General features: G+C 38.3%; 1 protein-coding gene across 1 annotated transcript in view; it reads right to left on the reverse strand.

The window, feature by feature from the left end:
• The window catches only part of ROBO1 (roundabout guidance receptor 1), a 289,474-nt gene that overhangs the window by 15,191 nt on the left and 255,760 nt on the right, over window positions 1-18,523 (reverse strand). The window contains exons 18-23 of the mRNA XM_084226959.1: window positions 15,058-15,100; window positions 11,289-11,443; window positions 7,631-7,966; window positions 5,037-5,144; window positions 2,257-2,401; window positions 1,710-1,961 (exon numbers count right to left, since the gene is read on the reverse strand). Coding sequence (XP_084083085.1) covers window positions 1,710-1,961; window positions 2,257-2,401; window positions 5,037-5,144; window positions 7,631-7,966; window positions 11,289-11,443; window positions 15,058-15,100 — 1,039 coding nt within the window. The remainder of the gene's footprint in view (window positions 1-1,709; window positions 1,962-2,256; window positions 2,402-5,036; window positions 5,145-7,630; window positions 7,967-11,288; window positions 11,444-15,057; window positions 15,101-18,523) is intronic.

Below are 18,523 nucleotides of genomic sequence, written 5' to 3' on the forward strand. Positions count from 1 at the left end.
CAGCAAAAAGAAAAGAAACAACGTTTGAAAAAGTGAGATGGAAAAGACAAAATTAGTCACTAACAAATTCTAAGATTCTCAGCAAAGCTAAATTTAGCCATTGTAGGAGGGACAAAATAAATACACATTTTATTTTTTCAGTCCACAAAATGAGGAAGTGGTATGCCCTGGGAGCTTAAATTGGAGCATCCTTCCAGCTCCCTCTGCCACTAAGTTTTGATGGCATTGATGGTGACTAGCTAGGAGTCTTTGTGTTGAGCAAACTTTCTACTTTCTAGACAGCTACTGGCTGGTTATGCACGTTTGTGTACATCTGCTCCTGTGTCTACTCAATTCTGTATGTCAGGACACATGTCCCAATCTCCAGAAAATCACAAAGATTCTGGAAAGCCACTCATTGGTCACTCAGCTTCTCCCCTTTTCATTTGTGTCCACCTAGCTTTACCTCTCAAATAACCCAGAAAATATAAGTGATTAAAATGAACATTTCTGTTGACCAGTGTACCAGGGCCAACGGAAATTACAGGAAATTTGTCATCCACTGATGGAAAGAATGAGTTTAAAGACTCAGGAAGATAAGGAAGAGGAAAGGAAAGAAGAGGAAAGGAGAAAAAGATACAGAGTACAAGTGTTACCACAAAGAGTAAAGGAAACAAACCAAGGCAGATGAAGTAGGGGGAGCTAAAGTAAAAGGAGATATAGACCCCTTCAAAAAAAGATGAATAACTACTGTCTACTTACAAAATGGGAACCATAAAGATGGCCTAACTTTTTAAAAACATTCTGGAAAATACATCTATAAATATCCAGTAACTTAGGTTGAAAAATCAAAGCTCTACAGTATAGTTAGGAAAATTATATAAACTTCATTGTAAGAGGCTTGCATTTTGCTAAAAATAGAAATTCCACAAAGAATGCTGCCGGTAAGTTTATATATTTGTGGCAATAAACAATATGTGCAAAGCACTGGAGGAAAAAGATAATAAAAGCCCATCATTTGGGATGGAAAAGCTGTGCCTTCCTAACAAAAGCCAAGAGATGTAAGCATCATACATAAAAGGGCTCATTCAGAATTCACTGTTTATGGGAGAGAAGCTGTGAGAGTTTATATGCAAAACAGTTGTAAAAGCAACTCAGAGAAGAAACAAAATTTCCCTGTAGCAAATATCTGTCTTTATTAATGTTGGTCATTCCTTTAAATAAGGTTAGATGGAAATGTTAAGAAAATTTTGCAAGCAGTAATTTCCTGTATTAGGATTTATGAGAGGAGGAAAATCTATAGGTTATATAAATTATATATTTATATATATTCATACATATTGGTGACAAGTTAATTGCACAGTTACAGTGAAATAATGCATGCTATTTTATGGTAATAATGCAGTAAATCTATTGGAAACAATGGAACTGTAATTATATGGTAAGCTGTGCTAACGATACCACTTTCATAACCTGATGACTGTGAATTTAACTTATGTCAGCATCCTATGTACCCTAAAGTGATATACTGCATTTCTTCCCATGGTACAATAATAAAGCAACTTAATTACTTATTTCTTAGGTTAAAATAGTTCTAGCATCCTGGATTAGAAGTTAAATAGCAACAGAATAAAGGAGAAATGGTTGGCTTCACTAAATTCAACAGGAATTTTCAGTGGGGCTCGGATGACTCTTGTCACATCTGTCTCGCTACATTTGCATTCACACACCTCCGGTCAGGTTGGTGTTGTGTGTGTCCCAGATCCTCCTGACAGTCCTGTAACATGGGCTGGAGTTCTTCCTGGGGAGAGGGGGTGAGGGTGGCAGTTGACTGATGGCTATAGGAGACAGCGGCTGGAGAGGAAGCTGCTCCTCGGACAGGTGGAGTAGGACCTCGCTCATCTTCTTCCTCTTCCTCTAGCTCATCCTGCTGCAGATACATCCTTGCAGGTGGCACAGGACAAGGAATTTCTTGGTCATAGCTAAAATTAATTTTTTAAGAAAATAAGGACTTAAATTTGTACTGTGTAATTAGCATATCTGATACATGTATTAACAGCCCAGAAACAAAGCACTGTTCTCTGTGCCCTTGAGAACAGCTCAGTAAGGATGTGCTGAGTGGATGCACACCACTGTCACTAAGTGCTCTCCAAATTGCCACGCTACAGCTCGATGAGAAGCACCAGAATAGTGCTGGAGGAAGGTCTCACTGCCAGCTCTTAGGGCAAATCACACTTCAATTAAGTAGTGATTAAAGTGGGAGGTGCACAATCTTACCCTTCATCCACTGAAAGACTGTAATCTTCGCTGTTGCTGTGGGGAGGTGGATGTGCTGGAGGGGGTGGGAGAAGATCTGCCCAGTTCATGCCAGCTTGCTTGGGAGCCTTTGGGGTCCGAGCACCCTTCTTGTGCCCTTGACTCCCTGGGAATAAAAAGCAGCATATATTTGTAATGCTTTGAAGTCTCTCCTCACCACTAGCTATGAAAACCAAAACAACTTTAGTCCCTTCCGAGATGCTCTTGCATTCTTTAAGAATTTACTGTTTTGCTCAGTTTGGAGCAAATTGGCATTCCTTCTTTTTACACTAGTTTGTGCTTCTAGCCTCTTTGTAGAATTGATCTACATTTTAAGTGGTTGAATTTAACCAGAAACTTTACATAGCATGGAAAAGACACATGGGATGCAAAACTTTAATTTTTTAAATAAACAGTCAAAATGCGATAAAACCATAAATGAATTTTACAAGCAATGTCATTAAGAGTGAGCTTCCTACTTCTGTTAATTACATTAAAGATTAACATCTAAAACAAATGAGCTGTAGACATATTTTCTGAAGTGCCTTTATCCTATTTAATTGCCAGAACCTAAAATACAATATGATACAGATATGATCTATTAAAGTTCTACTGTTGCATTAAGTCACTGAATATAGGTAATTTGTACTTGTCCACTGAAACATTTTAGGCACAATGAAATTACTACTTTTAGTCTAAATGGCAGGTGCAGTTGAAAATAATTGCTGGAAAAACTAAAATAACAGAAAAAAAAAAAAGATCGATGACGTATTTCACAAATGTTTTCAACTACTATTACTGGAAAATTACAGCTCATAATAAAGCAATGCAGCTTTAACAGTTCAAACAACTGTGAACAAGACAAATTATTCAGGTGGTAGCAAATTTTAAGTTTGGACAGGGCTAAGATGAGAACTGGCTCAACCATTGTTCCTTGGTATATATACATTTTAATCTTTCTTTGCTATTGCTACATCTTTGTTATATAAAAACTCCTTTTACATAAAGTCACTGTGAATTTGAACATGTTCTATAATCATTCACATTTGTCTCTTAAACTGAGGCATGATTTTATATTATCACAGTAAAGCATTATATACATGATTAAATAAGCTGCAGTGAGATTTAGGAAGGGTCTTTTTTTTTTACTTCTGCTGTCTCAGATTTTCCACTCTTACTGACAATAGTTCTGGTTATTATTGTCCCACATTAGCTGCCAGATACACATGTTTTAGCTATGTTAAATTGTTTTTGTGGTATCTTAGTATGTCAAGCAAGACACTAACTATCCCAAGGCGACCTGCATCCTGTATCTTAAGCACCATGACATATACATGGTTCAACACAATTAATTTATTACTTTGGTCACCTTTCTTCATTCCTGCTGGAGTCCTTGGCACAGGACTATAAATTTTTAGAGTTATGAATAACCCTAATAGGTATCAGCATGGAGAACACCACCCTCTCATTTTTAATTTGCATGGTTCATACCCCTGAGATGTTTCATGCTGAATTTCAAGTCAACATCATTGAGCAAAGGCTCAGCACCACATCCTGATCTTTCAGACCTGGGAATGGGAAAAAGGCTGTCTCCCAGAACAACACCGCTGAGCAGCTGGGAGAATTGGGAGCTGTACTTATCTCCTCCCAGCCACTGAGAATTCAGATCATCCAGAGGCACAGCCGGGCTCATCAACATATTTATGTCTCTGCTGCGCCTTGGTCAGAATCAGTCAGGACAAAGCACAGGTTGGGATTAAGGCAACTGTACTATCAAAGAAAACAGCAGAACAGAATGGGAAAAGTCTGCATCTTGATTAGTAGATGTAAAGTTCAAGGTGCTCGTGATTGTGGCTATAACTCACCCTGAAACTGGTTTGATGTAAATAAACACAGCCTGACTACCACACTTACAGCAAAGCCCCAAACCAAGCCTGTGAGTAGTCTCTGGTTTAGCTCATATACCTCTACCAGAAATCAAATCTGGAGGTGAAAAGATTATACTACAATGATAAAACATAACTTTTGAATTAAAACATATTCTGTAGTCCCAGAGTGCAAAAAAACCTGTTTTGTTCCAAGATTTTTATAAAGGACTTTTAGATCGCTTGTACAGGAGATGCCAATGAGAAATGAAATTTAATTATCTACCATCTATACCTAAATGATGTACAAAAATAATTTTGACATATAGTGACTGAAACTTATAAAAAAAATTATGTATGCCAGAATGTTTTTTTACTTAATGAAATACATGGGTTTAATTTACAAAATGAAAAACTTCTTAAAGCAGAGTTCTGTTGGGTATCACTCAACTGCTGTGTATCTTGAGCTGGTTCATGAATTGGGTAAGTAGACCCAAGAGGTGAGGAAAAAAGTCACTAAAATACAAGGAAAGTAACACATAAATTAAAATCCTCTTTTTCTTTCTTTTTTTTGGTGACAGTTGGAAAGAATTTGCTATGACTTGCCCATCTGGAAAACACAACATTACCCAGTACACCATCAAATCCAACTGCTATTAGAGTTCATGACTTTCACAATTTCAGAAAATCAGTTACTTAACTGACATTTAGATGCAATCCTGAGGATACAACAGAAATACAGGCACCTATTGGGACAGTTTTTGTGCTGTTCAACATCTACTGTCCATGGATTCTTCCCCATCACTCCTTCTCTAAGCCCAGCAAATACTGCTAACCATGGCTACAGCATCCAGGCACCACAAAGCCTAAGGCTTGGAAAACACTGCAGGTACTCACCAGATGTACTGCTGCCTCTGTCTGAGCTGTTGTAGGATCCACCTGTATTCTGGTCATATGACTGGTTGTAGGGAATAGTTGGAGCAATGTTGTCATTTACTCGGTAATCTGCAAGTTTAATGGTATGGTTAATGCTGCCCCTCAGGAACATAACCACTTTTATATATTTGCTTTATAACACAAAGTAAGATCTCCTTTAAGTAGTGAACTAGAAACAAATTCATTTTGTGAAGGAAAAATCATCCTGCAATCGTGTTTTATTTTTATCTTGCCTCTTATTGTAGGCTTAGGGGAAATCATGGGAATTTAGTAGCTGCACAGCTAAAATGGAGTAAAATGGAATTCTGTGCACAAGGTTTCCACAAAGCCTCTGCAACCATGAAGTCTCAATGAATCTGTCTGTCTGTCTGTCTATCTATCTATCTATCTATCTATCACCTGTGTGAGCATTTTGCATACAAATACTGTCACCTTGAATGATTTTCCATGGTCTCTGCCTAATTTATGCATGCAGAGCAACCAATGGACTGCAGGAACTACTTATGGTATTTCAAAGGTGACATGCCCACATAAGAGCCAGCTCTGTATAACAAGGGCTGAATGATCTGCTGAAGCAACAATGCAGCTCCAACTGAATTTGGCTTACAACAGAAGGAGTCTTTGTTTCAGGTCTGCTGGCTCCAAGAATATTTTTATTTACACTGGATCCTGCAGGTTCTACAGGCAGGGCCTTTTTTGCTAATGGCTGTTACCGTAACTTTGCTCTCCAGTTCCAAAGCACTTGGTATACACTTATTACTTTTAAATTTAGATTTGGCAACCAGATCTGTAAAACTTCATCAGAAGTAAAATATTCATCTGGCAGAACAATACCCTCATGCTAAAAAGCAATTACAATTTACAGAGAACAGAAAGGAGGTAGGTTACTCTTCATACAGCAAATAAAACTGTGTCATAAACAGAACCACTGGACATAAAGTAGTGACAATGAAGCACAGCATGTAACTCATCAAAACAGTTACTTCCCATCACAAAAGCTATAGGTATAATCAGCAGCAAGATGGCTTTGACTTAGGAAATGAGAAAACCGAGATCAGAATATCAACTCATAAAATAGCAAATCAAAACAAAAATAAACAAAACTAAGAATTCAGTTCCCATCTGCTGCAGAAATGTTTGTGATAATGTAAGCATAAGAAAAAGAGCAAAATGATAAATTTCACACCAGAGTGTATTCTGTAATAGTTTCTCAGCCTAGTTGCATTCCACAGACCACGCTGAAGCCCTACATACCGCATATGTTTACACAGAGGATAAACAGTAAATCAGCACTCTGAAATATGTATATACGACTGTCAGCAGACAATGCTTTAAGGGGGCCTTTCCACACTGCAGTATGCTAGAGAATATGCAGCTGTCATGTACACAGTTTGAAAGATGCAGTATCTTCCAGTACATAAAAACCAAACAAGTTTTAATTCCTAAAGAGGTACGTAATACACAGTTCATAAAAGAGAACAATTACAAAAAGTACATTTTTCACCCTCTAGTAAGGAGCCAAAACCCTAGAATTTTCTTTTGGCATGTTTAGGTCAAGGGAAGGTGTGACATTTTATATTGCCCTTTGAACTCCTCTGTGAGAAGATGGGTCCAGTGGAGAAATCAACATTCCTGTAATGAAATGTCTCTTTTTACTGGATCACTTATCACTATGCGATCACTTGAGTTACAACCTTGCAAAAAGTTCCAAGTTAGAATGGGTCCAACTCCTAGGGATACTGTTTTGCAAATCAGGTTATTAAAAGAGGTTGCATGGTAGCCTGGAGGACTAGAAAGAAGAAATCACATACCTATTTCTTCCAGCTCCCACACAGTATATTAAAGAAACATGCCTTCAAGGCCTCAAAAGCACATTCTGATATTTCCCGTTAGCACTGAAATAAATTTATTTTTAGCTTCTGGATCCAGAGACTTCAGTGAGGGTAACACAGGAATTTAGTTTCCAAAATTGTGTGCGGTAGCATTGCCTCTCAATATGAGAACTGAAGGCTTGCTAGGAACAAGTCTAAAATGAATTGGACCACTCCATTTGTGCCCCCAGTGTACAACACAATACAGTTTTACCGAGTTTGATATGCAAAATTTCATTCGTTTACATGAGCATGTAGATTTAATGAGTCTCCATCCACAACTGGGAAGAGTAGGTTGACCTATTTAAAATTTAAGGTAGAGTATAATGTGACTACCATGCATCTGGCTTATGAATAAAATATCTGGCCTCTGTCCTAACCAATCCCTTAACTACTATTAAATTTAAATTAATCTCATATCCACAGGAAATGTATTTTATTTAACTCTTTTCTAAAGATACAGCTTGTTATTTTTCACAATAAATTCAATATCAGAAAGGTTATTGTGCTGCTAATTAACTTTCTGACACTGCAAACGGTGTATTTCTGAATCTAAAGAGGCAGAAGCCTAAAAGCACTGCAGAAGCCTGTAATTGCTGAACCTGAAAGCTTTCGACTCCCAGAACCAGAAGGTCAAAACTCCTCTGACGCCTAAAGAGGAGAAACAAGCTAAAAGCTCTTCACCTTTGTTTAATTTGTTTTGCTCCATAATGTTGTACTGTATAGGTGGAGCCTCTTGCTTTTGCTGAACAGAGGGTTTCCAGTGTTTCTCATTGGTGTCCCCGCTGCCATTGTTAACATTATTGCTGATACTGGACTGGATGAGCTGAGTGGTGGCATAAGGAGTGGGCTGCCCAGGCTGGCTGACAAATCTTCCGTCCTTTAGATTGGGACTATTGAAGGTTTTCATCTCATTGATTTTGTTGCTGAGGTCCACGTCCCCATATACAGTTGGCTCAGGCAACATCAGGTTTGTCTGCTTGTTGTCCAGCTGATTGTTGTAATTTGCTATACAATCGGCTAACCACAGAGGAGAGAAAAGAGAAAAGGTCATTCTGTTCGCCCACACCAGACTTTCCATGAAACCCCCTCTAACATTTCCTCACTGCACAACTACATGGCTTGAATCCATGCAGCAGACACACTGAGGCAGAGACACTGCCATTAACCATATCATTTACAGAATATTATTTACCTTATAATACTACTGCTCCAAAAGTAGGGTTCACTGTTCTGATTCACTGTAAATTCAGACCTGCTGAATTATATCTCCAATGACTTACCTTCCTGGGCTTTTCCATCATGGCCATATAAACATTCACTGTTTTTTGACACCATTCTCATAGCAGCATATATATTCAATCAATAATTGTGATTAAAATCACTAGCATCGCAAGGGAAATTCAACCTAAACTTAACAGCAGGAGTAACTAAATAAGATCTTCAACTCACGTCACCTCAACAGTATCTAGTCACTCTCGTATTTGTGGTAAGAAATAGACATAAAACCAGTTTTCATAAAACAGTCTTAGAAATGATTACATAAAATAGAATTAAAGAAAAACAGCACAATGTAAAAGGTAACTCTGTACCCAGTAGCAAGTCTTTATTTGATCATTGTTTGCTTGTACAATCTTATAATTTAATTTGAAACAAAAAAGGCAGAAAAGCAATCTGAAATTTTTGCTGATGTTCAGTTGCTTTGGATATTCCAAAATACGTAATAGCACAGTAATACATTGTCTTGTATGCTAAAGATATTTCGTATAAACAGCATGAATTCATTCTTCTGACATTTACTGCATCCTGAGACCACCACTTATTGCAGACAGTAAATTGGCATGTGCTGATGCTCTGGCCACTGCATGAAACAGTGTCCCTGCCTTGCCATGTTCTCTTCCCACTGCTTGACATGAAGCCCACATATTTTTTCCTCTCCACATCGAGTCCACTGGGAGAATACTGAATGAAGTAAAGTAGTCTGTGGGTCAGCAGTTAGAAGGCTTAGTGGAACCAGCATTCAATGATCCTTAAGCAAAAATTCTCATTTTCCAGTTGATTAATGCATCAGTAATTACATAACACTCACCAGGAATATAGTTTTCCTCTTTTAAAAGAAGTGGTATTTATGCTAATGAATTTGATTCAAAACCCAAAGTCCATTACCTGTATCCACAATGAATTTACTGGGGAGGATGGCAAGTCAAACTACATACAGAATTCAAGATTTTACCATTACTCTGGATGAAATAACTAGCAAACATAGAAGATTTTCAATTCCAAAAACATTCCCTAACACATATATATTTTCAGAGATATATAACCCGAGAAAGGGGAATAAAATAATGCCTGTGTACGAAAACCACCAATCCACATTTTCAGTGACTAAGGAACAGTATCAGAACATGCCACATAGAACTTATCACTGCACATTTCATGCCCCCCAGCCTGTGGGTTTTTTTTGAGGGCTTTACTGTTTGATATATTTTTCCTTCTTATGCGAGGTGTTTTTTACTGCCTCTGTTATTTCTTGCTTCACAGTCTTCAACTTCTTGATTTCTAGAGTTTAAATGTTTTCATTTCTCTCACCTCCTCCATACTAGTCTTTCCTCCTTTCCAAGTCTATTGTATTATACTGGGAAATAATATATACAGTATATTCTTCACTCCTGATACCTCAGGCTTTGTTACAATATCCTTGCAGAGTCATTTAGAACATATGTTTACTTCCTTTCATTAACAGCTACATCTGACTTATGTGTGAGGCAATATAATCAATACAGTATATGCAGGAGGTACATTTTTTACACAGACATTAGAATTCCTCATAACAAGTTCTTAAAACTGGTTTACCTATATAACAGAAGATTTATCCAGTTAGATTTTTTATGGGATCTACTTTTGGAACAATTGGTTCCTGTTCTGTAGACTTGGAAGACAGTGCTATACTTAAAAGCAATTAAAAATGCAGCTACTTTGCATATTCACAGCTACTGAGGGGATATCCATTGCTGCTGCTTCAGAGCATATACCAGCCCACAATGGCAGAATTAAGAACATTTGGCAGAATTTCCAGGAAAGTAGAGACCACTCTACATTGTCTGACCCACAAGCTCTGAAGTTCTATTTGAAAGGAAGGAAACACTTTGCAACGGAACCAAGCTTAACATGAAAGCTAAAACGAGGGAGAATCCACTGCAGTTCAGTACAAGATATTATAATAGGTTGCAACCATAAAAAATGCGCCTTCTCTTCCTTTTCTGAATTTGCTGTTTACCAGAATTGCTATGTCTGTCCTTGCCATGGTGAACTATCTTTGAATCACAAACCTTTTTAAACAGGTACTGCCGGACGTGATATCCACCGCCAGAGTGAGAGACAAGTTTCTAATGGCAAAATCTCACACCTTGCTCTGAAGCAGCTGGCACTGGTCACTGTCAGACAGCATTAGTGCAGGAGATGAATTGCCATTACTGCCACTCATGAATTACCAGCCATTTGAGCTGGTTTCACATTAATTACAGGAGGTAATGCTGCTTGGCACTTATGTGACTTCACACATTCCCCCTCTGGATTGCTGGGCCATGCTACAAGGGAAAACCAGCAAAAACCAGTAGAGATACTTGTAGTGGAAAAGACTTATTTCATTTCTTACCAGTAACACAAGGTTAAACCAAAATGTGCAACAGTTAGCACTCTGAGATGTATTTCCTCAAATGTGTTCCACAGAAGTCACAGAGGTTTTATTCCAGAGCTCTCTGAGTCCTGCTCAAGCTCCCAGGAACTACCACTTAACCCAACATTTTGTAATTGCTTTAAGTGTGTGAAGTTAACTTCTTTATTCACACACCCTAAACAGAACACCAGCTATCCAATTTTGTTCAGAATGGCACTCCAAGTGAAGTTCTGAGTATGCCAAAACAGACTGACTTTGTTGCAAGCAGTGTTTTATTTCTTGCTTCCCATCACATTTAAACCAGAAGGAAAACCACATTAGCATCATTTTGGTATTTCTTCTTCTCCATCCAAGCAAGAAGGATGTACAGAACAACCCAAAAATGACCTTATCTGCTCTACTCAGAAGCCGAAATGCATTAGTTCAGTGTGAGTTTTGGCAGTACTGAACTTTGAAGGGGCTCCTTAAGCCTGCTACAACTATCCAAATAGGACCAAGAAAGGATCCAAAAAGGGACCAAAAGCACAATCACGACATAGGGGAGACACTACATTAAGCCTAAAAGCATTGGAAATGAAAACCCAAACAAACCTGTACACTCCCTCAGGTATTAGAAGCACGTACTCTGTAAAGAAGATTCCTTAGCAAGGTAGAAACATATCTAACCTGGTCGACTGTACGTTGTGAGGTTGCTATCACTGTTGCCATTGCCAGAGGTGCAGCAGTTGATGGAGCAGTCATTGTGATTGTTCCCTGTGTTAGGCCAAGTATCTGCTAACCATGGCTGAGTGGCTGGTTCACTGATGTTTAGGAGTCCAGGCCTTTAAAAACAAAGCTTGGTCATTTCAAAAATTAAACAAAAGCATTTTCACATTGCAGTGACACTCTTCCCAAACGGTGAGATGTTACAAAATAATACCACGTACCAAAAGGCTTGAGTACTGAAAAACCCAGCTTGATTCAATTTAGCATTTTCAAGTCTGCTGTCTAACCTGTTCCTTGCTAAATCAGGAGTGAGCAGTCAAGGGCATCATCAGTTCATTTTGCTGGACTGCACTATGTGTTGGTGTGCAACATTTACCTGTCACTTTGGTTTTGAGTTTTTAATTTTTATTTTTTTTTCTCTTAGGAGGTTGTGATTTTATTTTTCTGCTCCTCCACCCTTTCTTAAAGAAAGCAAGGTAAAGAAGAGGAAATTGGCAAGTCAAATAAACAAAAAATCCACACATGGAAGCAGGATGGATATGCATAAGTAAGAACCACATTTAAATGTGAATATTCCCAAGTTCTTGGTTATTTATGGAAAAAGTTCTCCTCACCATCAGATAGTACTACTGTGGTGCAACAAAGGGAACAACAGATAACAAAAACCTCTGTGGCTTGGGAGCATCTGGATCTCACTAAACATGCTGAGTGGGAGACACACACTTGTTCATGAGAAAGCCACTGAGCCCCTAAGAGAGTTTGAGGTACTTGGGAATACTGACCACCTGAAAAATATCCAGATATGAATGCTGCATGCTGGCTGCATTTGGAATAAACTGTATTCCTGTCAGCAGCAGAAAGAAACAGCATTCCTAGTCTTCTAAGTTGCTAAATTTTTGTAGTGAGTGTGAAAGTCACTCTGATGAATGTTTTGTAGAATCCTCGGTGGCTCTTGAATTTTCATGCTAACAATGCAGTGGGGCATGCTACAAGTCCCACATAATTTAAAATTGCCTTTGATAACTAAGGTGCTTTTAAAAAACAGATAATTTTAGCAACTGTCACATACACATATATGAACACACTCCCCTTCTCTTGGGATTTAACAGGCAACTTTCCATTTGAAATAGTGCAGAAACTATTTTCCATAATATTAGATGTGATGATCTTCAAAAATAAAATATGCTAATCCTCTTAAACTGCAAGTTGAAAATACAGGCTGCATGCAGTTATTTGTGGGGGATAGAGTCTGTCAGTGCTGCAGGCTTAAGTCATAGACTTAGAATGACATTTAAAAGATCTATACATATATGTGTATATATTTCTGTACTGCATATGTCATCTGACAATTTAACATAGGAGGTGATGAGGCATGACTTGCTGTCAGGCTTACAAACTAGCCAATATGCATTCAGTAAAGAAGCATTTTTTAAAAAAAAATCTGAAATAAATATACAGCTGTGTAGGCCTGTGAACAGGCCAGCTGATTTGAAATTCCCTGCTTTTTTTCCCTACACTCTACTCTTAAAATGAACCTACACCTCAAGGCATTTAGAGAAGACAAAGCATCCCAGAATGTTTCAGCACTTTAAAGATCTGTGTACTGGTTTGTTGCACAGAGAATTGAAGATCCTTTGTTTCTAAAATTTACTTTGCATTCACACCTGCTGCCATGTAAGAAATGTGGTGGGATGTATATAAGTACACAAAAATTCTACTAATTGGAGACATTTAGGCAAGAGATGCTTGCATTCCAGATCCATAACCTGGTGATGGTTTGAGATCATAATTTCCAAATATCTTTAACCTTGGCAGCAAATTTCTTGACTCCCTGAATTACTGGACAGGATCTGAGGCAGGGGTGGACAGAGCCAAGTGGCTGTGTGGGTGCTGGCTGGAGTAAACCCAGCACAATTACCATTACTCAAATCCTGTCTAGAAAAGGGATTGCCACAGAAATGGGTATTTTTTCAGCATCACACAAGTGGGGATTATGTTGAAATATATCACTGTGACATTTTGAAATCTGAAAAATGCTTTAACTTGCTCACATAACTGGACTTGGCAAAAATGCTAAACCTTTCCAAAACGCTACAAATATAAAGTAAGGGAGTGAAAACCTTAGGTTTAGATATCAGAAGATGGTTTCATATGCAAAAAAACCATTTTGTTTGGGTTTTTTTTTTTACATCGCAGAACTGTGTTTCATATTCTATAAAATAAGTTACATCACACAGGCTGTCAATGCTGTATATGCAAATGAACAAAGCCAGCACAGATGTTTGCACCTTGAATCAATTACATTGTTAGATTCTGGCACTGCTGCTGAACACTAGGACAGTAAAATTGAAGTTGATGCTCTAGAAGTACCAGAATTACTGTGCACTATGTAGACACTGGTGGGTTCATTTCTGTTCTCTATGTGAGAGTGCTTCATCTAGCCTGTGCTAAGGGAAGAGTGAGAAAGCACAGTGGCACAAAGAACACAAAGGATGTTAGCTGAGTATCTTTTTGAACAACTCTCAGGGAAAGAGAGGGTTCATCCCTCTTCTCTCCTATTTTCTCACTCTCCTGTTGTAAGGGCAGCGACCCAGTGATTTACAGATTTTTCCATTCAAAAATCACATGGTAAATGTTCTAGAGGCTTCCCTCCATGCTCCTGTGGCCATGAGAGCACAGCAGCACACAGTGCTGGGCAGAGATATCTGCAATTCCTCATAATATGCCAGGTCCAGCTGCAGCAGGAGCTGAATAGCTTCACTGAATAGCACAGCACTCAGGTAGACTGGGAATGCTTTATCCTATGTCTAATCTTCACAATCACCAAATTTTTGCATGGTCTTGCAAATTAGGAATCACAAAATTCCACTTGTGAACAGGAATTGTTACAGGACTTTGTTGCCCAGCTGGTCTCTGAGATTTTAGCATTATTTCAAGCATCATGCCAAATCTTTGAATGTGACCTAGAAAAAAAAATGGTGTGCTGCTAAAGCACCACTGCTCTGACCTGCATTTTTGCTAAAACCATTACTTCTCTTACTGAAGAAAACTTTACCCCTACAGAGGAAATGTAAATTACTGTTTTCTCCATGCCCATTCATTAAGTAATAACGTAAACCCAATGAACATGCCTTGGTTAAACCCTCAGTCTGGAATGGACCTGCTTCTCAGAGTGGGTGCTTGTAAATTTACAACCTGCTTCCCTCTCCTTCAGTGCCCCATCTATTTTAAGCAATGCTTTAACTGTTTTGCATTCACAGAAACATTTTTTTTTCTAAAATGTTACCTTATAAGCTATTTATGTCTTCAACAGTTTTTACCAATAAACATTTTCTTTCTCTGTAGTATTTGTGAAGCAGCTATATTTCTTGATCTTCATAAAGGCCATGACTTAATTACTTTTACTCCCTTAATCAGGTGGTAAGCCAGGTCTTTATTTTGAAGTTAAAGCACTCCCTCTGCTGCTCATTTTTTGAGATGCAGTTTTTACAGGTTAACAAAGATAAGCATATTTCAAATCATGTTCTGGAAGTCAACCTAAAGATTCAAACCATGTACCCTTCTCCTAGACAGAAAATATATGGCCAAAATGTATACATTAATATAATGAACTAAAAATTATCTATGCAAGCGATTATTCTGCCATAACTTACAAGGACAATTGAACTCCTGGAATCCTTAAATCTATTTGCACACAATTTATACCTATAAGAATAAAGCACATAATTACCTGCCTCCACTGCTTACGGCCTCTCCTCCTCTCTGATATGTTACTGAAACAGTTAAAGATAAAAAGAAGGAAAAAAAATTTAAAAATCATACAAGACTCCTTCAATAACAGCACTTACTTCGCCTTTGTTTCATTTTAGCTAAGGCAATAATTGCTCATTGTTTATACATTAATTCTGAGTCTCATTCTGCAAGCTACTGCTTCAAATCCAAGTTTAGACATAATACTTGTGTTGCCTGATAACTGCTAGTCCTAGCCCCTACAGGGTTTTATATTTCAGTTCTGTTCTGAACACACACACACACACATGTATTGCTTAAGAAAGCAGGAAGCCATACATCAGGTTGAACTTATTCCTAACATAACTCTGCTGACTTCAGTGGAGTTACTCTGTGGAAGAATTTAGGTCATATATTTATTTCATGAATGGCTGGATGTTAAAGCTTTGCTCTACCTTATTATTTTGGCAAGATTAAAGAGGTATCATGATTCTATAACAGACCTGACTTCCAATGTAAATAATGTCTCATTACAGCTGAAGCTACTGCAAAAGCAAATTCTCTTTCTGAATGCTACTGCAATACACTCAGGGAACAAGAGCACTCTAGGAGTCCACAGAAGCTGCACATTTTATAACATTTTACAACTGGATTTATAAATTATACTAAATAATATAAAAATTCAACTCTATAAATCTTATTTTTAAAAAACAGTCTGGCAGAAAGAACGCTTTCTAAATTAGAAGAAACTGTTTTTCTAGCATTTCCAAAGTATTCTCCATGAACAAAGTGGATGTCCACATGCATTTGTTGATTGGTGTGGATTGCATATCCTTCAGAGGAAGCAAGGTGTTTGAGAAATTGGTTTTTAGGATGCAAGCATCCAAGAAGAAACAGTGCTATAAATTTTGCAGGTTTACATTAGATTTGGCAAAGGGTTAAGGAGACTGCCTCCTTGCATGTGCTGATGGATTCTACACTTTCCAGCTAGGAATGTGCTGAAAACAAGCAGCCAAATTCTGCTCTTTAGAAGAACTCCACACTGGGAGTCTGCAAGAGAGAGATAAATGCTGGCAGTGATTACAATAACAGGATTAAAATGTAGGATGCATTCCTACAGGTAAGTCTTTTACTGTAGGTAATGCTAAAGAGGGGAGCCGGGTTCAATTTAAAGTCAAAGCACGACTGAGATTCTGGACTGAAAAACAAGGATTTTTTTCTTTTAAGTTTTTTACATGCTTTATGTTTTTCTGAATTTATTTTTAAAAATCTCAAGGCTATTTATTTTCCAGCTCTGACACATCTTAAGAAACCCTGATATTTTCTTTTAATGTTAAGAATCCATTGGAGAGAATAGATGTCAGCTTCCAACCTCTGCACAATTTCAGTGGTGCGCTACAACGGAGATTACAACAGAAGCCCTCTGTTTAGCCAATTAAAGTAACAGCAAAATAATAAGGAGTTTGAATTATTCTCCACTGAGGCACTCAAAGGCCTACAGAAACATTGAGGGCCACTCTGGCTCATGCTGAACAGGAAACAACTGCACTGAACATTAGAGGTGAGAGCAGGCACCCTCCAGTTTGATGAGCAGCACGTGGGTAAGGCTAACGCAGCCCAGCCCGGTCCGTGGGGATGAGCGCAGGCACTCGGGGCTGCCTTCCTCTGTGGTCCAGCCCGAGGGATGTAACTGAGCTGCTGCACAGAGCCCACATTAGCACAGTGCTGATGAGGAGACAGCATCCCCTGGGAAACTGCCTGTGCAGAGCTGGGCTGGGTGGGTTTTAACCTGCCCTGCCTGGATACACACCTCCTGCAAGTCTCACAGGTCTCTTGTGAAAACAGAGGATTTCAAACAAAGGAGGAGGAAACAACCTGTCTATTCACTCGGGCTAAAAGAAAAGCAGAACAGTGATGGGTACAGAATGTGCTGGGTTTTATCTACTGCACAGGGTGAGCTGCTCAAGCTGCCAGACTGAAGGACCCACTGAAGGCCAGCTCTACAGGGTGGAAGGGCTCCCATGGGCTTTGCTGGGCTATGGTTCAGATTATGTCATGTCATAGTTTGCACATTTCTAAACAAAACAAAACAGGAAGTGATTTTAAACTCACACTGAATTTGAAAAGCACTTCTTTTTAAGCTGAACAGGGTCATTATTTTAAAATTTCATAGCAAAATACAATTTAGGGCAGCAAGCAAAAAACTCTAACTGCTGTAACACTTTGATTTTCTGTATCTTCCAAAGCAGACAACTCTGAGGCCACTGGATTAATGCAGATTCAGAGGAAAGAAAAGGAACAAATATTTCATCAGCTATAATCCCACTGAATCTCTTTCAAGTCAGCATCTGGGCTCTGCTAAGTCATCCATCCACCAGAAGCACCTTTTGCATCTCTAGACGTGGGAGGCCACACTAGTCCCTTGGAATATGCAGGAGGAGAGCCCAGGTTGTACAAACTGACAGGATCATGCTACAAAATGGCATGCTGGCATGGAATGGTGTGCTTTGAAATGGTACACGCAAATAGAAAATATTGTCAGCCACAAAGCAAATGCACGCTACTCAGAGAACAAATAATGATACCTGTCATTAATGACATTGCTTAAAAAAACCCTTCAGAACAGCTGGGCTGGTTGGTTATGTCAGAGAAAGAGAAATAGTACCACAAACATGCTTAAGTAACAAAGAAGGGGGGAAAAGTGCAAATATATACCTGTTGGTGTGAAGGTAAAAGACGGGACTGAAAAATCAAAACAAAATACAAACTGGTTATTAAGCTGAAGAGAGAAAGGGAAACATACCACATTAGTATAAATCTAGCAGACAGCTGAACATAAAACAAATATATATAACTAACTCACTAGTTCAATCACATTGATACAAAAATAAAACTGAAATTGCAATTCAGAGAGAAGATTGTCTCTGCAGGTACTATTCAGGAAGAAAAAAAAAAGGCAAAAAAATTGGTATTCTATTGTGCTCCTAAGGGGATGAGACTGTGGTTTAGCCTTTCAAATCCTTCTCAGTTTGGTATTTTAAGTTTTTTTCTGAAAATCCTAGCACAAACAAAACCCCCACACTGTTAATCATTCTAGAATGCAGAATGACAAATTCCTTAACAAAGCCTTATCAAGGTCCTATTGAATCTTATCTGCAGTTCACTAAGTAAATGCTCATTACACTGAACTAATAGGCACGTTTAAGCATTCAGTAAGGAAATAATAATCATAAAAAGGAACAAAGAGAACTGCTGTTTTACTGCCTCTGAATCAAGAATGGCACCAACTCTCACTGCAATGAAGACACTAAAATCTACTGCAGCAATTAATTTTTGTTTTCAGAGATGAGACTGTTATACAGAGTGATTATCTTTCTTTTTAAAATAATCACCAAAAAAGAAAAATCCCTAGATGTAACACCTTTCTACCTTCCAACCCTTGGCTTTAGGAGGGAAAGGTTAACAAC

Source organism: Fringilla coelebs, assembly GCF_963513975.1.
Source record: "Fringilla coelebs genome assembly, chromosome: 2".
Lineage (NCBI taxonomy): Eukaryota > Metazoa > Chordata > Aves > Passeriformes > Fringillidae > Fringilla > Fringilla coelebs.